This window comes from Cyberlindnera jadinii (genome assembly GCF_001661405.1).
Source record: "Cyberlindnera jadinii NRRL Y-1542 unplaced genomic scaffold CYBJAscaffold_11, whole genome shotgun sequence".
In the NCBI taxonomy this organism is placed as follows: domain Eukaryota; kingdom Fungi; phylum Ascomycota; class Saccharomycetes; order Phaffomycetales; family Wickerhamomycetaceae; genus Williopsis; species Williopsis jadinii.
The window spans coordinates 27,292-49,170 of NW_017963662.1; the positions used below are offsets into that span (position 1 = coordinate 27,292).

The window sequence follows — 21,879 nt, forward strand, 5'->3', positions numbered from 1 at the left end:
CGGGCTCATCTGCGGTGCTCACGTTGTTTTATAGCAACGTTATGGAAGATCTGGCTGCAATCTCCTAGGTTTCAGGTCGTTTCAGATACCTCCTGAGCTGAAGATTAGGTTTGTCTAGTTGGACATTCCAATAACGCCTTCCTAAGAAAGGCGTTGAGAGGAGCTGGTCCTTGGCAAGGAGGGTACTATGCAGTGCGAAGACGTTGATTATGTACAGACGGCTAAGAGCTAGGAGACGAAACTATACGTAGCCAGCGAAGAAACGGCCAAAGAGCCGTCTCCTATCTTCCTGTGGGTGCACGTCGATGGGTTGAGCGAACTTTGGTTTCGTGTCTTCTGAAGTCTCGACACTACTGTCGAGTGCCCTGTCCGGGATGTGATGGATTAACGAGCTGAGCCCTGTCTTTGAGGACGACGAGGCTCTTCTCTCCGTCATCACTGGTTCCACCGCAGACGAGCAGCCAGTAGCTGATGAGCTCATCTTTTCCAAGATCTCCTTCCCTTCTGTAACACACTGTAAAGGCACGAAGCAGGATATGGATCCGATATCGTTCCTTACCATGTTGGAGTCCTCGATCAACAACTCCCGTTCTTTGTCTTTCAGCTCCGGATGGTAGAGTAGGCATGCGTTGAGGATGATGGCCCCGTGGATTAAATGTGGCAGCTGTGGTATGAACATTGGGTCCTGGCTCGCTATGAACCTCTGCTTCAACTCTTTGTAGGCGTTAAACATGTCTCTGCAAACGATATAACATATCTCCATACACACTGGGATTCTGTGTTCCAGGAAGCTCTCGAATAACCTATACCTGTGGATATTGACCTTTAAGTGGAATATGTTTTTATGGAATCGGCTTGCTTTGTTCTTTTGGATGCTCTGCTTGGAATTCACATTGTTATAATGATCCACGAGCTTTTGATCAATGTCTAACAGCAATTTCAACTTCTTAGATGATTGTTCCATAGGATCAATCTCAAATACTCGATTGATGATCTTGCACTGCTCTGAGTAGTATACGGGAAAGTCTGTCTCCAATTTCACTGCATAGCTACCCTTGTCGAATGTATGAATAGGTATTTGTGATCTATAACTCCTTATACGAGGATCTTTACCTGTCAGCAGTGACCTCTCAGTATCAATAAAACATAGTTCCCACCATAGAAGCCTTCCTTGTCCACCAAATTTGGAAACTCTTGGATCATCCAGCCCTATAGACATGCTTTCAAATGCTCTCTGTGATATCAACTGGTCCATGGATAAGTAATCGCACGTTAAATGACAAAACAGGGTCTGTAGAGAAAGGACTTGGTGTCTAACCATATCGTCAACGTGGTAAAAGGAAAGCACCTGTCTTGAAGTGCTAAACCATTGTGTACAACTAGAATGGACACTTTCTGGTGTTCTCCATTGTCTCAGTAGTACCTCACTGCTAAGTATCATATCCTCTGGTGAAGTCCGCAGTGCAATCGCAATGACTATTAGTACGAGTGCCATAAAGTTCAAGTCCAGAGGAGCCATCCTGTGGCCTATGATGTTGGACCACATAGTCTCATACTCCCTATCAAAGGTTATTGGATCAATGACGTTGTCCAAGGAAGCCATCGTCATAAAGTACTGTCTCTTTAGCACAGAACATACACCTCTAACTGGCAAGCAGTCTATGGTGAACCTCTTCAACGAAAATAGCTTATCTTGTTCTAATCTATATCCAAGGTCCATAACCGTCGGAAGACCTAAGCCTGATGTACGATTGGTCAACAGATTTGTCAACGCATCGTTTTGGGACTTGAGGAATTGACTTGTTCTGCTCAGTTCTTCAATGGCCCTGTCTCTCTCGAACAACGCCTGTTGCCAACTCTCCATCATCCGAACAGATGGTGGTGCACTTTTTCCCCCACCTTCTGGTCTATTAAAGTCCATATCAGGAGCAGCTTGGTACTCAAACTGGCGAATCGGTTATGTAGTGATATCTCTGCACTTCATAGAAAATGGCCAGAGGCCCATAACGGAAATCTACCGGTATATAAGATGTACTGAGGTATAGGGAATCGGAGTGCGTACATCTGTGCAATATGGGAGCAGCGTATTTAGTATTGTACGCACACAATCACGTAGGGCCAGGTAGGCACTGTGTAACTCTTGAACTATGCTATAGCATGTATGGTGTCTATGCATACATGTATAACGTATGTGTGTGTACATATTTGTGCTTTTCGTCCTCGAATCACACACCAGTCGTAATTCTTCAGATTGGGTTATATGCACAGACCGTACCACAGTTTGTTGCCTGGTGAATTTCATGATAACAGCCACTCAGCGATGTATCGTTCTCAACTTCAACTCGCACGTTTTGTATGTACTTTGTTCATTTGTACAACTCTGTACTGCCATTACGAGTCATCACCTATACATAGCCACTATTTGGCCTCAATAGTTGGCAAGGATGTCCTCCGCAACGCCTAAGCTGAAGGTTATTAATATTATCAGAGAGGAGGCAGCATAGTACCTGCAATGGACATTAGACTTCGCCTCACAAGCAAAGGACACATCAATGCATTGGTTCTTTTGGAATACCTCGGATCATTTGGGACCAAAGGCTCTTGTAGTTCTGAATCTCCAGGTGTCGAAGCCATGAACCCAATTACTGAGGGAACAAAACAACCCTGTCCATCCAGTGATCGAGTCCTGTTTAAGCTTTCGGAAATCTGTAAAACTATACATCAAAGCGTTCCAAGGCTCGTGCGTTTGTAATGGGACACCAGAGGACCAAGCTAGTACCATTCAGCAGTGCTGGTCCGAACAGAAACCCCTTATTTACTACTTATTTTCCGCTGCCTACTGCTCATTGCTTACTGCTTTACTGCTCAATGCTCAGGCATGTCAAGTATGGTTGGCCTCACGAGATTGATAAATGCCATGGTCTAGAATCACCCCTTTATATGTCTTTTACTATGTCAACAATGTAACAGCTGTATACACACCTCTTCGGCGTTCAAATGCAGGCTAAGTGTATAGCCATCACGCCTCATTCTCGAATTGAGTCATGACAACACTTGTGTAGATGGTAACCCTAAAAAATCGTATATAGAGCTATGTAAAACCACAGAGATCTGCAGGTACCATTATCTCAGCAATGAGAATCCATGGGGGTCAAGGGATGAAGAAAAAACAGCCAGTTCAGGGTAAATAGTCTCCTCCTGGCACATCATGATATGCCAGTTCAAGTGTAGATACATTAGCCTCGTCGTACGCTGATTGTACCCACAAGGGACGAAACTAGAGCCAGTGGGCTTGCAATTTGGAAACCAACCCAACCCAGCTAGCTATAAACAGAGGAAGTCAAGGCAGAATGGCAATGGAACTATAGCAAAGGCGTTTAATGGGCCCAGCTCTTAGTTGAAATGAGCGGATCGACGTATGCAATTATGCATAAAACCTATCGCCTCGGTCTCACATTCTGTTTCGGTAACCGTGGTTTCAGGACAAAATTGCTTTGCAGGCCGCGGGAGAGGCTTTGGATGACTAATAGCTTATGTAATCGTGTTCTTGTTTTCCTTTCACTGTGTTTCCTGGGCAACGCAAGCAATGCTTCCATCATCAACTCTTCACATCTTGGTGAGGTTGTTGTTATTCCTATGGCCGAGTGGGCTCTCTCTGTGGTGTACTGGGAACCAGGTGTCAAGGTGAAGAATGTACGGTGTCAGCAAGCGTAAAGGGCCTGGGACTGTGTATGCGAGTTCTGGTGCCTCTAACATATCGTACGATAACGTCTACCGTGGTGATGATGAGGATATCCATACGAGCCATGGGTTCAGAAGCACCAGGCAGAAGAGGTTTAAATTCGTCAGCCCCAGCGTAGACGACATCAGGGATGATGAGGATGTGGCAAGTGGATCTGAGGGCCTCAGAGTGGTCAGTGGTGTGCGTGATTTAATAGGTGATATCGATATACAATGGCACGTAGTGTTGGGAGATGAGCAAAGCCACTCTGTAAATCCTCCATGCACCAAGCCATCAGAAAAGACGAGGAGGAAACGAAGAATTGTGCACTACGATGAGCCTCCAGAAGGAGAGCTGGAGCCACTAACGTTCAAACTGAAGAAGATGGACTCAAAGGTGAAGTTCCAAAGGGGATTGGTGAATACGAAGCCGGCACAACCTCCCACTGATGCCACATTCAAGGGGTTTTGCAAATCCATTCAACGTGCCACAACGCCGTTCATAGCAGAGGTCAACTATATAGGGAAGTACAGCTTGTCCAAGGGTCCTTTGCCGTTGTCTAAGCATGCAGCATCGACAATATTACAGGGGAGATTCACTACATCAAACACTACAGGTGAAACGCTACACTCACCACAACAGCACAATGAGAGAACAGTGGTGAAAGTTGAAATCAATCCACTACTATTGAAAAGGCTCGGTATATAGCCTCTCTCTAAAGTTTCTCTTCAATGAGCCCAAGTCGTAGATGTTGACGATGTCCTTTATGTCTGTAACTTGTTTCAGTGAGTTTCTATTGACGTGCCGTATGGTGTTATCCCTCTGGTTGACACTGACGAACACATCCTCATCAGCCAAGTATTCAAAGTAGACGCCATTCAATTCATAAAGCGTCTTCGAATGTACCAGATCGTGGATCAATTCCCATTTCGTCAACTCTGTCGTTGTCATTCCATCCCTGACGAGCACGTACTGGACATGTGTAAACCAAATCACCAGAACGTCAAAACTCGCCAATAAGAAGCATAGAGCCATTTCCACCTTACAGCTCTCCAGGCGATGCCAGCCCTGCCATTCGTCGTAGAGCACAGCTCCGACGATGACGAGTCCATATGTCATATCGATAACGTTCATTAGCAGAAACGAATAGAACCACTGGTAATTGCCCAATCCAACACAGTTATTCAACCAAATACAATGGTGGTCGTACAGCACCATACAGTGGCCACAGTATCGACAGTGCCGTGACCTTGGAGGTCTCTGGAAGCCGCAGGTGGCACACTCGCTGGGGAAGAAGATCAGATTGTCATGTCTCCACACATGTGGATGGAGAGGTGAATGATATATAGGTGGCTTGAACACCGCAAGGATAAAAGTCACTGCCAATGCTGCCAGCAGTGCTGTGTACAGCACTGGGTGTGGATCTGGGACCTTGTGGTATGTATGCCTGAAGAAGATAGTAACCAACACTATGAACAGCGTGGCGTACAACACAGGCACACACCACGACAGAGCAAATCTAGCTGCTGATATAAGGTGGCCACCACACAACCTCTCTTCTGCTCGGAGGAACTGGAGTTTCCAATGGTTATAGTGTCTCACAAGAGTAGTTCTATGGTTACTTTCAACATGCGAGAGTGTGTTAGTACCCTACTGGCACGTCTACTTACAGCGAACTCACCTGGCCAAGAGCATCAGCCCAATTATGATGAACGGGCTCAGAAGAACCGTCAAAAGCAGCAGTTTCATCCTCAGCCACTGTGATATTCTCACTATTAACACAGAGTAGTGGCCTTGAAGAGCTTTTATCCTCGTCAAGACCGGCGATGTGATAAAGGGAAACACAACCTCATCGCAGCGAGCCTCGAGCGCAGGGAAAAAAGTGAAAAATTTCACGCTTTCCTAAGAGCACAATTAATACCCGTGAGAAGCACTCATATTGTATGAGATTTAGGCCCCTGAGGACGTTTCTTCGGTGGTTCAAGATGTCAGAGCAAGAAGCGTTGGGCGAGTTTACGCCTGTCACTGAGGGAAGTGCCACCATTCTCTTCCCTAAGAAAGAGGATGTGTTCTACAACCCGGTTCAGCAGTTCAACAGAGACTTGTCAGTGCTGTCCATACGTGCCTGGTCTGAGCTGTACGGCGATGCTCTGGTGAGCAAGAAGCGCAAGCGTGACACAGACCAGGTTGACAGTGATAAGCCTTACATTTCGATCCTGGAGGCGCTGAGTGCCTCTGGCTTGCGTGCCATTCGTTACGCTAAGGAGATCCCCAAGGTGTCGTCAGTAGTAGCCAACGACTTTTCTGAAGATGCTGTCAGATCCATAGTGAGAAACGTTGAGCATAACAACGTCTCACAGGTTGTTAAGCCAAACAGAGGAGATGCCAATGCCGTGATGCACGAGTCAAACTTCAAGGGGAAACACTTCAACGTCATCGACTTGGACCCTTATGGAACAGCATCTCCATTCATAGACGCTGCGATCCAAAGTATAGGCGAAGATGGACTGTTGCTTGTCACTTGCACAGATTTGGCTGTGCTGGCCGGTGGTGGGTATCCAGAGAAATGCTTTGCTCTCTATGGAGGCTCTGCGATGATCAACCACGATGCTAGCCATGAAGCTGCGTTGAGATTGGTGCTGGGAATGATTGGCAACACTGCTGCAAAGTATAGAAAGTCAATTGAGCCAATGTTGTGCCTCTCCATTGATTTCTACGTTAGACTGTTCATCAAAGTGAAGACGAGCCCAATCGAAGTCAAGGAATTGGCCTCCAAGACCGGCTCTGTCTACATGTGTTCAGGTTGTGGTGCTACAGAGGTTCAACCTTTGGGGAAAGTCACTGTGAGGGACAACGGCTCAAAGAAGTTTGGACTAGCACAGGGATCGTGTGTTGGCTCGCACTGCTCCTATTGTGGGTATGTTAACCATGTTGCCGGTCCAATGTACATTGGCAAGCTGCAAAATGACAACTTCATTTCAAAGGTTTTGGAATTGAACGAGAAGGTTGATGATGAGACCTACAAGACAAGAAAGAGAATTGAAGGTATGCTGACGTTGGCCAAGAATGAAATTGAGGCTCCGTTCTACTTCAAGCCGGAAAAGGTGTCTTCTATTCTAAAGTTCCAAGTTCCTCCATTGAAATCAGTGATTGCAGCATTGGGAAACTTGGGTTATGATGCATCACTAACACACGCCATTCCAAGTGCTGTGAAGACGAATGCTCCTTGGAGAGTGATATGGGCTATCTTCAAGTCATATGTTGTTGAAAAGGAACAAAAGGACATTTCAAAGATGAACGAGAACACCGCTGGTTATAAGATCATGACCAATGCCGATGTTAAAGTAGACGACGATGCTAAGGTCTCCTTTGAATTGAATGAGCTGAGTAAGAAGGTTGAGAAGCTGAGAAAGTTGAAGATCATTAGATATCAAGAGAATCCTACAAAGAACTGGGGTCCAAAGGGTAAGCCGAAATAAGCATGTTTGCTCTCTTTGTTGTATAGTTATTTAACGGTATAAAACTCACGTGGTACCATCGACTGGCCATTGTGCCTTCTCTCCATAGTTCCAATGGATAGCCTTGGTAACGGTGTACTCTTTCAAGCCTTCAATTCCCAACTCTCTACCAAAGCCGGATTGCTTCATGCCACCAAATGGAACAGCTGGACTCAGAGAAACATACTGGTTACACCAAACGGTGCCAGCGTTGAGGGCATGGACCATACGCATACATTGACTGGCATCTTTGGAGAAGACACCAGCACCAAGTCCGTAAGCCGTGTTGTTAGCCTGTTCGACAGCCTCTTCCTCAGTGGTGAAGGTTTGCACCGTGAGAACAGGACCGAAGATTTCCTCATCAACAATCTTCATTCCTGGCTTACACTCAACAAAAATGGTTGGTGGACAGTAGAAGCCATTCTTAAACTTCTCTGGTAAATGAGCAATTCTCTCTGGCCCACCAGTCAACACCGTAGCACCTTGCTCGATACCAGATTGAATGTAGGACAGAACCTTCTGCTGCTGAAGCTTTGAAACTTGTGGTCCCTGGTACGTCTTGATATCAAACGGATCACCAATGACATAGCTCTCAAAGTTCTCCTTTAGCTTAGCAAGGAACTTGTCCTTGATGGTATCCTGGACAAGCAGACGAGAAGCTGCACAACAATCTTGTCCGTGGTTGAACAAAATGGCAGTGGCAACCCAGTTGGCAGTGTCTTCAATGTCAATGTTGTCAAACACAACAACTGGAGACTTACCACCGAGTTCCAAGGAGACTCTCTTCAGATTGCTCGTGGCAGCTGATTCCATGATACGACGACCAGTGATTGTAGAGCCAGTAAATGCGATCTTGTCGATGTCCATGTGGCTCGAGATTGCTTGACCAGCAACAGCACCAAGGCCATTGACGATGTTGATAACACCTGGTGGGAAGCCAGCCTTTGCAGAAAGCTCAGCAACGAGCAAAGCACTCAGTGGAGTCTGTTCAGCAGGCTTCATGACGATGGTGTTACCGGCAGCCAACGCAGCACCAACCTTCCAGGAGAACATTTGAATTGGGTAGTTCCATGGAATGATTTGACCACACACACCAATTGGCTCTGCTCTGGTGAAGGCCATCTTAACACCTTCTACTTGCTCGATGGTCTTCCCTTCAATCTTGTCGGCAAGTCCTGCGTAATAACGAAGACATGCAACACTGTCTGGAATATCGATGTCCTTTGCCATCCACACTGGCTTGCCATTGTCCAAGCTCTCCAACTCGGCAAGCGTGTCGATATTTTCTTCAATCAAATCTGCCCATTTGTTGATACAACTAGCTCTGAGAGCCGGTGTACTCTTCTTACCCCATGTATGCTCAAATGCAGCTCTTGCAGCCTTAACGGCGTCATCGACATCCTCAGCAGTGGCAGCACTGATGGTGGCCAAGTCATTGCCTGTAGACGGATCTGGCGTAGTCAATGTGTTGTCATTTCTTGCTGGCCTGAACTCATTGTTAATGAACAAGCCAGTATTGAAGGTGATTTCCCTTCCGGAAGGAGATGTGATGGTAATTGTAGACATGGTTCTATGGTTACGATCTCATTTTGGCCTACAGGCTCGAAGTATGAAGTACACTGGACTATTTATACCAAAAAGGATAAGAAGTTGCTCATTAGTCAACAGGATTCAACCACATTCCGGTAAAAGCCTCTTGAAATGTATAAACGGGAAGTTGACTCCCCCTCCTGTAAAGTGACCAAGAGTTTCAGTTCTCTCTCTCTCCTCCCCACACAGATTATCACGCCCAGTTCTATCATGAAGTCCCAAGGTATACAATGGCACGAATTGACTCGGAATATGGGTGTTCCTGGGAAACGTTTACATGACCATTGAACTGTTTGACTCAGGAATCATCTCTACACTTTCCAATATCTATGATGCAGATGTGCAGCTTAAAGGAAAAAGAAATGTACATATACTGGACAATCAGCAACACTAAGGCCTTCTAGGCGATCACCTTTGGCTACAACTGGAGTAGAAGATACAGTTTCCCCTTTTGTAGACAGCGACCAGCACTGTTAACCCGCATTCTTGTACCCTGCGCCCAGTCACTGTAGTTCCTCTACGGGTGTAAAGCGCACATGTAGATACCTTCTCCAGGAAACACAACTTGTTGAATGGAAAGAGAGAGCTTGTCGGTTGCTGATACTCTTAACGGAAGACTCCTCTTCTTCCTATACGTTTGTGGGTGATTTATACGTATATAATGGTAGTCCTTTCTCTCATATTCTTTCTTCAGAAGTAGTTCCTATAAGGAGCTTATATGTATAAGCACAAGAAATACAAAATGACCCCAAAAAAGATTGAAGGTATTCTCGCAGCAGTCCCAACACCACTGACTGCTGATGGGAAGGCTCTGGATCTTGAAAACATCAAGAGACAGACAGAAAGATATATCAAGGGTGGTATCCATGGTATCGTCACCACCGGTACCACAGGCGAGTTCCCAGCCCTCAGCGTTGAAGAGCAAAAGCAAGTCATCAAGGCATACATCAATGCTGCTGAAGGAAGAATCACCGTTGTGTCTGGTATCGGTTGCACTTCCACTGAGATGGCCATTGAAATGGTCCAATTCGCTGAGAATTCTGGGGCTGATGCTGTCATGGTTGTTCCACCATACTACGACCCATTGGCATGGAAAGAGTTGTACCAGTTCTACGAAGATGTGTGTGGTTCCATCAACATCCCATTGATATACTACAACTTGCCACATGCCACCGGTGTAAAGCTTGACGCTAACCAATTGAGAGAGCTGGGAAAGATCAAGAACTTTGACTATTTGAAGGACACCTCTGGTAACGCTAAGGAGCTTACTGATCTCTTGACCAACCCTGTTGAAGGTCTCACTGCGTTCTGTGGCTGGGATACACTTACCTTCTTTGCTTTGGCCGGTGGTGCTGAGGCCATTGTGTGGGGTGTCGCCTCCATTGTTCCAAGAGAATGTGTTGATTTGTGGGATGCCTTCCAAGCAAAGGACCTCGATAAGGCAAGACGGTTGTGGAAGTTCCTCTGGGAAGTCAGTGACTTCATGGAGCAAGGAAGCTACCCTGTGGGTATTAAGACTGGTCATGAGATCATTTGTGAGTCTGTTGGACCAGTGAGAAAGCCAAACTTGCCATTGAGCGAGGAGGCATACGCAAAGATTACGACAATCTTAGCTAAGAGAGTCTACAAGTGAGGATTGTGTGGTGTGTGGATTTAATATGGCTCATCTCAGCTTCTTCAAGTATCAATTGTAGAAATGCGGTAAGCTCAGTGGCCTTAATCTATGTTAAACTCGAGAATGGCTCTCCTCTGAATGTAGAGCCCTCATGATACGCCCATACCGACTTTTACATACTAAAACTGGGGCTCCATTTTTCAGTAAACCTGTTATTCACCTGTAAAAGAAGAGAAATGTAAACGTGGATAGATGCACCCCAGTTTCCAATTGTTTCACGTCACGGCCTGGGCCAGTCATCGCTTAAGATGGCTGTTCTTGGAAATGGTTCCAATTGCGGAGCAGAGCAACATTTTCAGCTGAAGAAGGATATTCCTACTGCCTAGAGCCGAGTCTCTCTTGAATACTCCAGTCAGCAATGCCGTCTTCGCCGGGAAAAGATCATGGTGGCCGTATAATGAAAGGGGAAGAAGAAAGGAAATTGGGACAGATACAATTATACACTTGTCTTTACTTTCTTCATCATATAAGAAGAGTTTCGATATGTCACTGAAAATAACAGCGTATGCGAATAGACCATTGGCAGGTCTACTTCTCGTTCCACCATGTGTATCAGATCTCTGCTTCCAGCCAGCTGCTACGAGTTCTCAGGAGCTAAAAAGAAGATACGAAGCGCACATCATGATCTACATCACGCACCACTCCTATAAAGTAACAACGCTTGGTCTCTCGACAATTTCCTCGTATTGCCAGCTCTGAGCCAAGCTCATCCGGCTGGCTGTTCTCCACCACTTGTGGTATCTCTGCTCCTTATTTCACCTAAGCTGTGAAACATACAGGACCATCAAGACCTCCGGGTTTCGTAACCTCAAGACGTTGTCCTTAGCCAATGAAAATGTGTTTCTTATCAATTCAGTCTCCTCTACAGTCAGAGCCATATCACAGAGCATCACCTTCCGAAAATGGTTGGATTGACGGTTGAGCCTGGTGCTTTTTGGCGGTTCTTTCCGACTCGTCGCTTGGTTCATCAAACTGACAGTGCTTATGCACAAATCGCGCTGTACATGATGTTGCAGGATTGTTACCATGTTTTCGTTCCTCTTTCAAAAGACATGAGCAAAGCGTGATTCAGCTCTCTATTAGTCACTGTGTATAGTATTGAGGTGTTGCCAGTTCAGTAGACATCTCTATTTCGCAGCAGCCCCGCTCAAGTTGTAAGCAAACGGCAACTTAGCGTAACGCAGCACCGTAGACAGAGTCAACAAACGAGTCAGTATCTCCACTACTTGTATTTTGCGGTAAAAAGAGTGTGGTGTGTGATTCTCGACAATTTACACAGTCAGCTGCTGGTGACCAGCTCGAGTACTTCCAGGGTAGATAAATGTTACTATTTCAGTCTTGCTCCTTCTTCTGATGCTCCTTTCAAATGCGCATCTTCAAGTGAGTGTCTTCGACCATAGCCATGTTGAGAAGCATATTACACAGATCTTTCAAGAGAAACGCAAAGCTCTACCGGAATAGTTCTACAAGCACCAAGGGCACTGATACAATGTTCATTAGTTGGAAGCGCAATTCCTATGTGAAGGTTGCAGTTTCTTCAACACTTGTCCTTGCATTTGCCGGAGCTTCGTTTACGGTCATCTCTAACAATAGCAACAATATTGAGAACGATGCTGGATTCGCCAGCAGAAGAACTTTCCCAGTGGTTGAGGTTCAGAAGCACAATCACTCTGAAGATTGTTGGATTGCAATCAACGGTGAAGTCTTCAACGTCACAAACTTCCTTCAAGTCCACCCAGGTGGTAAGGAAAGACTCATGAAGTACGCAGGCAAAGATGCCTCCATCGAGTTTGGCCAGATGCACTCGAAGGAGGTTTTGGCCAAGATGAGTAATTTCATCGAGCACATGGGCTCATTGGAAGGTGAATTTGAAGAGGAATTAACACCAGAGATGTTACAAATTAGGGAGAATCTCCAGAACAAACCTCCGATCCAGGCAATCTTTAACCTGACCGATTTCGAATTTGTTGCAAAACACATCTTACCACAAACAACCTACATCTACTTTTGCACAGGTGCTTCAGATGAGTTCTCCATGAGACATAACCACTATGCCTATGGTAGAGTGTTCTTTAGACCAAAAGTTTTGCAGGAGATTGGCCCGCCAGACTTATCTACGACTTTCTTAGGCGATGAAGTTCAAATGCCACTATACATCACTGCCTTTGCTGGGTCTAAATTTGCCCATCCATTAGGAGAGAGGATTCTTCAAAGAGCTGCGTACGATAATGGCATCATGCAGATGATTCCAAAGCTTTTGTCATATCCACTTGAGGAGTTCTTTGAAGAAGTTCCAGATGATCAGAAGCACTGGTTTCAATTGCATTTTGATTCTCAGGAGGAGCTGGACAACGTTGAGAAGACGATTAAGCGTATGGAGGCTACAGGTAACATGAGAGGCTTGTTTGTTAACGTTGATCTCGCAGACTTGGGTAACAGAGAAAGAGACTCGAAGAAGAGAGTTGAAGATCAAGATGCTGCAGATCAGTTATCAGTGATAGCCAATAACGGGAGGGTCAAATACCCAAGAAGATTCTGCTGGAAAGAGATCAAGAGAATCCAAGAGGCCACAGATGTTCCAATCTGTCTTAAAGGTGTTCAAAGGGGCGAAGACGTTGTTCTCGCAGCCCAAAATGGTATCAAAGCATGTATCCTTTCTAACCATGGAGGTAGACAACTAGATTTCTCTCGTCCGCCATTAGAGGTTCTTGTCGAGGCCAGAAGAATGTTAAAGGAAAAGGGTTTGGAGAACAACATTGAGCTCTACGTTGACGGTGGTCTCCGCAGAGGATCTGATATCGTCAAAGCTTTATGTCTTGGTGCAAAAGGTGTTGGAATGGGACGTCCTTTCTTATACGCTATGTCTGGCTATGGCGAGGAAGGTGTTAACAAGTTGTTTGAAATCTTGAGAGTTGAGATGGTTAACAATATGAAGTTACTGGGGGTTGACAAGATCTCTGACCTCAACGAAGACTTGGTTGATGCATCCAACTTGTCAATACGCCACTACGGTGTTACTGATGGTCTCTACGACCAGGCATATGAGAGATTGCTTTACCCAGAGTATAAGAATCTGAAACAACTGGGAAAATAATGTTTATGCAATAAAGTAAATTTATCTTGTTATTACATATTACAAAGCGTATGCAAAAAAGAAGAATTGATTACTCGTTGAGCAAAGAAGACAGTGAAATGGACGGCACTTTCCACTGCCCAACAATCCAATCACATAAACAAATCCTTGAGTTCACAATATAACTAGCATTCTTGACGTGACCAATTGGCAGTTTCCAGAGTCATTCTCAACATTTTGATGCTGTAGAGTAAAAAGTTACCCAGAGTCAACAACCAACAACCCACCTGTCTGCTGGAAACCAGCGAGTCTCCACAAATCCCGAGTCATAAAGTGACAAATGCCTCTTAAAATGTGTGATAGTACTTCGCTAAGCCCTTCACCTTCCTCCTGTAATGAAAGCAGAGCAGTTCAACATGAGCTGTATCAATCCTGCTTCATTATGCATCGTCGGGACAGGGACCCCGTGAAGACCAAGAGGTTTCACATTTCATCGCCACTTGCTATAACCAATCTCAGCTGATAGTACACTTAGCCCATAACATACATCCAAGCCTCTCTTTACAGTGTTTTCTGGTGGATTATTACAGCTAAAGATTGTGGAAATGCGGGAAATCAGTCGGCTACACCAATACAATTACGTAGAAGCAATGACTGAAATTAGAAAGAAAAGAAAAGAAAGAACAACAGGCACAGCATGCTATATATCTTTATATGTATTACGTAGTTTGTAGATAGACAATCTACCAAACTATTACGTGTGCTGAGAGATTTCCCCCTCCACTTTATGCAGATACGGATTTGGTTCATGTTGAAGTTTTATCCATTGATGTGTACTTAAACGTACCATATTGTCATTAATGTGAAGTATTCTCAATCTAAGTAGCACAGTACTCAAAGCCTGTGGATATATTCATACACATAATTTGATTTAATAAACTAATGTCTTCATCCTCTGGTCTTTTACAAACGGATAGCAAAGTCAAGCCTGATTCGATCCCTCTCAAGGAATACAATAACGTCGAGAGTGGATCGCTCCATGAGAAAGATATCAATGATATTGAAGAAGATAATGTCTTTGTCCAAACTGAAGAAGGACCGGATTATAGAGGTGTTACCCAGATCGGTGCAGCCGTCTTAATTGCCAAATCTCAGCTTGGTCTGGGTGTGCTTGGTATACCTTCAACACTTGAAGTGCTAGGCTTTGTCCCTGGATTGATCAGCTTGATTGGGCTATGTGTACTAGTTACCTGGACCGGGCTGGTCATTGGTGATTTCCGAATTGCCCATCCGAAAGTCTACAGCATTGACGATGCCACTGATATACTGTTTGGAAAAGCTGCCCGTGAAACCATTGCAGGTGCCTATTGGCTCTTTTATACTCTCAGTTATGGTGCTGCAGTGTTGACCGTCTCTATTGCTTTCAACACTTTTAGCCATCATGGTATGTGTACAGTCGGTTATGTTGGCATTGCAGCATCAATCACCTTTGTTCTTGCACTGTTCACAAGAACCATGAAAGTCCTTTCATGGTGTGGTTACATAGCTGTTCTATCTATCTTCATGGCTATTTGGGTTGTTGCCATTGCATGCCTTACACAATCGAGACCTGCTGCTGCTGATGATGTTGAAGGACCCGTCAGTGTCATCGTCCAAGTTGCAGGCACGGGCTCGTCGTATCAGAGCATAGCCTCTTCGGTAGCTACTCAATTGTTCTCGTTATGTGGTGCGGCATCTTTCTTCACAATCCATGCAGAGATGAAGGACCAACACCAATATGCGAAATCGCTGCTGATGGGCCAATCTTTCATCGTGTTCAACTACATCGCAATTGGATCTATCATGTATGCTAAAGTCGGCCAGTACATTGCCTCACCAGCTTTGGGCTCTGCGGGAGAGCTTTTCCAACTCATTGGCTATGCCATTGCACTTCCAGGCTTGCTGTTCTCATGTTTCTTCCAAGCCCACCTTCCAGCCAAATACGCACTGGTTCGTGTTCTCAGAGGCTCTCACCACATGCAGAGGAACACCATGGTACATTGGCTTACCTGGACTGGAATGATGTTCATTGTGATCATCGTTGGATTCGTCATTGCCTGTGCAATTCCATTTTTCAATGATCTTCTATCGCTTATTGGGGCCCTGTTTGGTAGCGCATTTGCACTGATTATTCCTGGTCTCATGTGTCTTTACGATATGAACTACAGACACACTGGAACTGCACCACAGGACCTGAGCTGGATCTTCAGATCGAATGGTTGCTGGGGCAGTACCGGACGTAACAAGATAGATGTCTGCTTCAGCTTCCTTTGCGTGGCTATTGGTGTCTACATCTTATGCACTGGAGTGTATGGCTCTGTCGCCAACATCGCAGATGCCTACGCTAGTGGGGCCATTTCTGGTGCGTTCTCCTGTGATGATAACTCTTGATGATGTTTATTAACTGCAGCAAGATTCCATATTCTTCATTTCCGTCGATGAATCCTTATATTATTCCTTCTTAAACCGTTTAACATTACCAGCAGTGTAGTGTATGCTGCAATCTTAGCAGAGATCAAGTTTAGTCAATGCCCTGGTATCCAAACCTGCTCAGCTAGTAGGCTTAGAGAAGTGGCAGTGAGTGAGTAGAAGCTACAATCTCGAGAGTATAGGCCATTTGTCACCAGTGCCATAAAGATATTTGCCCACTCAATTGAAATGGGGCTAAGGTAAATCAGGTAAGAGTCACGTGCCTATCACGTGAGACTGTATATATTTGTGCCATAATACACCTGGACACCAGAAACACCAATGTAGTCTATCATCCTGCCATTTTGGCTCAAATAATGGTATAAATTATGTCCTTATTGGCTAATTTTGTTGTTTTCGTGGATTAATAGTGTTTAATAGCTTATACCATCCCTTCTTGTACATTATTACATAAAGGAATTCCATTTTTATATACCATTTTTTAGAAATAAGACATCGATTTTACACTACAAAATTCAAATAGTTGATGGAGAGACAATATAATACTGCTATTACCATTAATACCTGCGATTGTATATTTAGACAGTTAGCTTGTAGATGTCTCATGCCTTATTATAAATAACGAAGATCATCACCCTAATCAAACCTCATGAAATGTGGCACAGTGAAACTCTTTGAGGCACGCACCGATCACACCACGAATTGTAATGGCTCAACAGCATCCAAATTCTGTACAAAATATATAGAATTATATAGCAATCTATGGACGCTGAAGCCAGAATTACTCTATGAATAACATCTGCACAAATGTTTATTAAAAACTGGCTTTTTTTCTCTTGTTTAATTTCTGTTATGTACTGCAAAGTCATTGGATCATTTCCAAATTGATAATTATAGTATGATAGTGCTCTCCATAACTTGACACTGAAATAGTGTTCACCCATCTTTCTTATCAATAGGAGCTCCTGTGATCAAGTTCTTAGAGCTGTTTCCACTGGCGTGGCTTTCACCCAACTGACTGGTACCCTTTTCTTTGTAGGTACTCACAGCTGGGATATCTGCTTTGATCCTTTGAACAATCGTCTGATAAGCTCTTGGTTCCAATTTAATCAAAGTGTGCAATGGAATTGACATCCACGGGGACTCTTCCTGAGGTACATTCATGAAGTACGCATAGATGCATCTTAACACGGCTTGGTGGGTAATGATCAAGATGTTCTCTTGGCGTTCCAACTCCATGATTATCGGCTCTAGTCTAATGACAACGTCTCTGTAGGACTCACCACCTCTATAGCGGTATTCGTACTTGTTTTCATCACGCTCTTTGAAGTCCTGTGGGAATTGCTTTTCAATCTCTTCATACGTTAGTCCATCACATGCTCCTGCGTCCAACTCATCCAACGCCTTCCATTGTAATTTGTCCTGCTGCAAAAACTGTGCAGTTTGCTGGGTTCTGATCAACGTTGAAGTCCACACAGTCAAGTTATCAACTTGGTCTCCAGCAGCTTGCTTCACCAACTCTGGCAACTTCTGAGCATACTTAAAACCACGTTCACTAAGATCAGCATCTCCTCCAATCTTACCCTCCAGGTTATACATGGACTCACCATGTCTCGAAAGGTATATACACCTTGGTCTGATATGTAAGTTCATAACATAGTAGACGATTCTGCTCTCAAGGTAAGTTTCGATTCTGTTGATGATGACCTGATCGCTAACGTTGATCAACTTGACAAACGTAAGGTCACCATCCTGTTCAATGGTCAAAGGTTCATAAATCTCCTGGTACTTGTCGATACGTTTCATGAAGTCCGATGCGGCGGTGTCCGGGTCCAAACCTTCGTAGTCAGGAGAGGTTGTCTTCACATCGACAATGTTCTTCATGATGATCTTTTCATCATTGCACCAGCTCTCCAAGAACATTGGCTCGATCGAGTTCTCCCTACATAGTCTCAGTAGCCAGTCCCTTCTCTGCCTGGTAGTGTTTGTAGCATCGAGTATGGCAACAACACCATCCTCAGAGTTGAACCATTTCATCATATCGTTAACCGCAGCGGTGGCCGCCTCCTCTCTAATTTTCAACCCATCCTCGTTTTGCGAATCAAAGAAATCAGCCGTCGGATGGGAAGCCGCCTGACGGCGATAGTTACCAACGTTGAAGCATTTGGCCTTTATCGAGAGCCACGATAGGTATCTCACAACTGTTGGTGGGTGTTAGCGCTACGCCATGTTAAGCACAGAATACAAGATGATAGTTAATACTCACTCTTTTGCGAGATGAACGACTTCCCCCTGGCTGGTAGTCCAACCATGATCACACAGATTCTAATGTTCTGTACCTATAACGACGGAACCGCGCTAGCGTTAGTACTCCAATAGACACTCAAGCGATAAAACAGTCGATACGCACATGTGAAACTGTATAGACAGGCATTGTTGAAGATCTGTTGTGCTGTGATGCGCTGAGGTAATGTATAGGTGATGTACGATCTGTATGGATGGGAGACAAAAAAAGGTGACAAAAACCAGTAACAGCAACCGATACAACTGTCGCTATGCCTAACCCCTTGTGAATAGAATAGTCTTTGAATCTGAAGGAGAGATTAGTCGTAGTCTTCTTAGTCCTCTGTTAGCCGCTGTGTTGAGGAGAAATCGAAGGTTCTTTCGTTCGTTGTCTCTTTCTGCTTTTTGTGCTTTTTTCCCCTTCTCACTCTTTTCTTTTTCTTCCTTTTTTCTGCTGCTGTCGCCAGGATTCTCCGCAAAATGGTACGCGCAGCACAAATATAAACAACAACAATAGGAATCTGACGCTTTCTACGGATTACGGATATGGCCTGCGGCCTCTTCTTTTAGTGGCCCTCGTCGACTGAAGAGATGCTCATTGGTCTACAGCTTTAGAGCTTTGAGCCGAGTTCATTATAAGCCTGGTTTTATCACACTTAACGGCACAGATGAAAACATTCCCGCTACTCTCCGGAGTTGTTGTTCCACAACTGCGTTTCCTGATCCGAACTACCGTTAGGGTCGAGACCATGTTTTTTCCCACCTGTTTCAGAAACAGGTAGCGTGATGCTTGAAAAAAAAGCTTCCGACTCTAAAACGGGGACAAAGAGCTGTGTTTTTTTTCACGAGGTCTCGAACAGCTTCAACGATCGCCATGGAAACGGGATGTATTTGTGTGGAGGAAGAGGCGGGACTTGTTTCTGTAACAGGGTTATATCCACTTTCATATGGAAATAAACCGCAACGTGACCTGTCGAACAGATCAGACGATCATGTATGCTCAGCGCAACTGATGCCACCTGTTTATGATTTGGCGTTTTACTAGGCTTTAAAAATAGCAAATGGGGGTTAACGGGCACTTTCAACTTGCGGAAGCCTTTTGCAAGGCATTCCAGCTTGATAGAACAGTGTATTTACATCATCGAGAAAGCTTTCCTCGTAGGCCATGTGAATGCCGTGATAGACAAACCATAATATTACAGCATAGAAGAAACAAGTTTCCTGTGTATATAAATCATATTCATCAACCTTCTATCTTCAAGGGTAGTATTGGTGTTAGCATCTTTGACGGGGAGCGGCGTGAGTCAGACACTCAAATCTCTTTTGTATAGTAGAAATAGATCAATTTCTCTTTGTTGCTATGACTCCATAGTATTCACACATCTTTCTTTTCTCACTCGTACGTCAATTCTATGTCCCTACTTCCATCTTTTCTTTCCACCACTCTCTCTTTGTTTTATTCATTTTCAATCAACCATAAGAAAAGCAAAGAAAATAAAACGGCCTAGTCCTGGTTATTGATTTTCCGTAGCCATGGTGCCCTTCTTCAAGATTTACTTGAATCACCATCTTCACCGTGCTTGTTGGAATCAGTCAACAAATCGCCAAATTGACCATCGAGCAAATCAACAGCTTGTGGTTCCTGAGCTCCCACAGCATCACCATCAGCAACAAGTGATGTGTGTGAAACAGGGAGGTCAGAGGATCCAGTCAACAGTGGAGGAGCATCAACAGGGGTAGATAAGAATCCACCAAGTTCGGCGCACCATCCGATCCACTCATCTATCCAACATCTCACTACCCACCATCCACCAAACCCGGGTCCACCAGCAAGAGAGATTTCACGTAGCGCACTGGTTAACAATGCTGATGCACACAACATGAACAAACGTGGTGGAACATCTTCAAAATTTTCAGGTAACCCTGCAACGAACAAACCCCAATCGAAGATAAACGAGTCTTGATCGTTTTTGTCCTTCTTCAACAACTCTGGAACTTTAACTTGAAGAGTTTCGACAGCTTTTTTGAGATTTTCACCATTACACGGCAATTCTTTGAATACGATGGCTTCAACGTTGACACTTTTGACCCAGTCGTCCAACATTAATTTTCTGTCAATACTGTGAGAGAGCACATTGTTAGCTGATTGACCTGTCTCTGACACTCTCACCAAACGAGACATAAGTTGAGCAAATTGTTTTGAAAGTACAAGTCTTGCCTTGACCAATTGTGGTGGCATCTTTTTCATCGAAAGATGCAATTTTTCTGTATAGTTTTGTGAGATCTGTTTCAACTGTTGAAGCACAGGGCCGGGGATCTCTTGTAGAGCCAGTTTAGCCAACATTTTAACCACAGCTTTGTACATTATGGTATCACATGCCAAGATCCAATCCATCATCGAAGGAACATAGTAAAGTTTCAACACAGGTGCAGTTAATGACCCGTCAAATTTTGACAATAGAGAGTACAATCTCTTCAGTTGGACATACCTCATAGACTCGAAAACAGACGTGCAGTGTGATTTGTAGAGACCATAAAGGGTGTCAGCAACATCCAAATCAGTCTCAGGAGGCAAATAAGGTTTGATATCAGGTAATTCGATTGGGCCATCGAGTGAAGTTGTGGTCTTTTCGTTCATCAATGCCAATAGATCTGGAGTGAATTTCAGACTTGGAGAAATGTGTTCATTCAAGAAATTTGTTATTGAAGTTGCAGATGTTGAGTTTGTAATATTCGACAACAGTGGTGTTGACACTTGGGAATGTAAAGATGCAGGAGAGTTTGAGCCATATGGGGTTCCTGGTAAGAAGGTACTTGAGTCCAACCCACTGTGGTTATGTAATGGGGTATTAGCTGTGGATGTGAGCGCCGAGTTACCTTCATCACCTATCAAACTCAAGCCACAATAATGATACTTTGATTGACCTCTCATACCCAAACGACGTGTAGTCAATTTAGGAAACACAATTCGCACCAATTTGCCAAAAGAAGCTGGGGAGAGTGGTTTGAGGCTGTTCTCTGCACATATACCAACGTAGCGCGCATAGATTCTATTCCTTGGAACTACTGCATCCTTTGAGGCATTACAAGCTCTCATGAGCCACGTCATTCCAAACACCTGTCTTTGTCTTTCTCTGGTAACTTCTGATTTTACATGCAGAGTCTTACCATTAGGTAGCGGGGTGGATACAGTGGAATCAGCCTGGGCCTCTACCGCCTTAACTTGTTCAGCAACTTGATCCAAGGGAAACTCTAGTGCTTTTTCAGCCAAGTTTTTCAACTCCAAATCACCATCTTCACCTGGGAAAGCATGATCGGATTTTCTCATTCTCTTTCTTGCAGATTCAGACGTTGAGCTTGAAGAATGTTTTCCTTGGGTAGAATCTCCAGTCATTTTCGAAGGTGTATGTAAGTTTGACATGGGCCTCGATGGTGGAGGTTGAAAATTAACTGGTACACCACTCATTTCGTGCTGAAGCGGTATTTGCATCTGTGGGTTTACATCTGTGGCCATTGGTCCAGAGACAACCAGTTGAGGATGTTGCTCCTGGTGCTGTTGTTGCTGCTGCTG

General features: G+C 44.5%; 11 protein-coding genes across 11 annotated transcripts in view; 6 read left to right on the top strand and 5 right to left on the bottom strand.

The window, feature by feature from the left end:
• Nucleotides 1-125: 125 nt before the first annotated feature.
• Nucleotides 126-2,055, bottom strand: CYBJADRAFT_18969 (fungal specific transcription factor domain-containing protein). Its single transcript, XM_020217354.1, has one exon. It carries the CDS (start codon nt 1,919-1,921, stop codon nt 242-244), a length of 1,680 nt encoding a protein of 559 aa, XP_020069296.1. The 5' UTR covers nt 1,922-2,055; the 3' UTR covers nt 126-241.
• On the top strand, nt 2,056-2,508 carry CYBJADRAFT_18968 (uncharacterized protein). The gene has a single exon (XM_020217353.1). It carries the CDS (start codon nt 2,190-2,192, stop codon nt 2,433-2,435), a length of 246 nt encoding a protein of 81 aa, XP_020069297.1. The 5' UTR covers nt 2,056-2,189; the 3' UTR covers nt 2,436-2,508.
• Nucleotides 2,509-3,691: 1,183 nt separating this feature from the next.
• CYBJADRAFT_163453 (uncharacterized protein) lies at nt 3,692-4,429 on the top strand (the record flags this gene model as incomplete). The annotated part of the gene is made up of 1 exon (XM_020213769.1): nt 3,692-4,429. The coding sequence occupies one exon, from the start codon at nt 3,692-3,694 to the stop codon at nt 4,427-4,429; it is 738 nt and encodes a 245-aa protein (XP_020069298.1).
• Nucleotides 4,060-5,567, bottom strand: CYBJADRAFT_19016 (palmitoyltransferase SWF1). Its single transcript, XM_020217365.1, has 2 exons — nt 5,403-5,567; nt 4,060-5,342 (listed from the first exon to the last, which is right to left on the bottom strand). The coding sequence occupies exons 1-2, from the start codon at nt 5,468-5,470 to the stop codon at nt 4,406-4,408; spliced, it is 1,005 nt and encodes a 334-aa protein (XP_020069299.1). The 5' UTR covers nt 5,471-5,567; the 3' UTR covers nt 4,060-4,405.
• Nucleotides 5,429-7,278, top strand: TRM1 (tRNA (guanine26-N2)-dimethyltransferase). The gene has a single exon (XM_020215432.1). The coding sequence runs from the start codon at nt 5,707-5,709 to the stop codon at nt 7,198-7,200; it is 1,494 nt and encodes a 497-aa protein (XP_020069300.1). The 5' UTR covers nt 5,429-5,706; the 3' UTR covers nt 7,201-7,278.
• Nucleotides 7,246-8,784, bottom strand: CYBJADRAFT_191064 (aldehyde dehydrogenase family protein; the record flags this gene model as incomplete). Its single annotated transcript, XM_020217385.1, has 1 exon — nt 7,246-8,784. One exon carries the CDS (start codon nt 8,782-8,784, stop codon nt 7,246-7,248), a length of 1,539 nt encoding a protein of 512 aa, XP_020069301.1.
• A 766-nt stretch (nt 8,785-9,550) lies between these two features.
• On the top strand, nt 9,551-10,441 carry CYBJADRAFT_191065 (dihydrodipicolinate synthase family protein; the record flags this gene model as incomplete). The annotated part of the gene is made up of 1 exon (XM_020217386.1): nt 9,551-10,441. One exon carries the CDS (start codon nt 9,551-9,553, stop codon nt 10,439-10,441), a length of 891 nt encoding a protein of 296 aa, XP_020069302.1.
• Nucleotides 10,442-11,972: 1,531 nt separating this feature from the next.
• CYBJADRAFT_153096 (FMN-dependent alpha-hydroxy acid dehydrogenase family protein) lies at nt 11,973-13,577 on the top strand (the record flags this gene model as incomplete). Its single annotated transcript, XM_020213398.1, has 1 exon — nt 11,973-13,577. The coding sequence occupies one exon, from the start codon at nt 11,973-11,975 to the stop codon at nt 13,575-13,577; it is 1,605 nt and encodes a 534-aa protein (XP_020069303.1).
• Nucleotides 13,578-14,498: 921 nt separating this feature from the next.
• Nucleotides 14,499-15,996, top strand: CYBJADRAFT_153097 (uncharacterized protein; the record flags this gene model as incomplete). Its single annotated transcript, XM_020213399.1, has 1 exon — nt 14,499-15,996. One exon carries the CDS (start codon nt 14,499-14,501, stop codon nt 15,984-15,986), a length of 1,488 nt encoding a protein of 495 aa, XP_020069304.1. The 3' UTR covers nt 15,987-15,996.
• An 827-nt stretch (nt 15,997-16,823) lies between these two features.
• On the bottom strand, nt 16,824-18,683 carry FBP26 (fructose-2,6-bisphosphatase). Its single transcript, XM_020215433.1, has 3 exons — nt 18,436-18,683; nt 18,292-18,364; nt 16,824-18,226 (listed from the first exon to the last, which is right to left on the bottom strand). The coding sequence occupies exons 1-3, from the start codon at nt 18,457-18,459 to the stop codon at nt 16,962-16,964; spliced, it is 1,362 nt and encodes a 453-aa protein (XP_020069305.1). The 5' UTR covers nt 18,460-18,683; the 3' UTR covers nt 16,824-16,961.
• Nucleotides 18,684-19,854: 1,171 nt separating this feature from the next.
• Nucleotides 19,855-21,879, bottom strand: part of RFX1 (Rfx1p) — a gene marked incomplete at both ends in the record, with an annotated part of 2,439 nt that continues 414 nt past the window's right edge. Inside the window, one exon of the mRNA XM_020213770.1 lies at nt 19,855-21,798. Within this exon, the coding sequence (XP_020069306.1) occupies nt 19,855-21,798 (1,944 nt within the window). The remainder of the gene's footprint in view (nt 21,799-21,879) is intronic.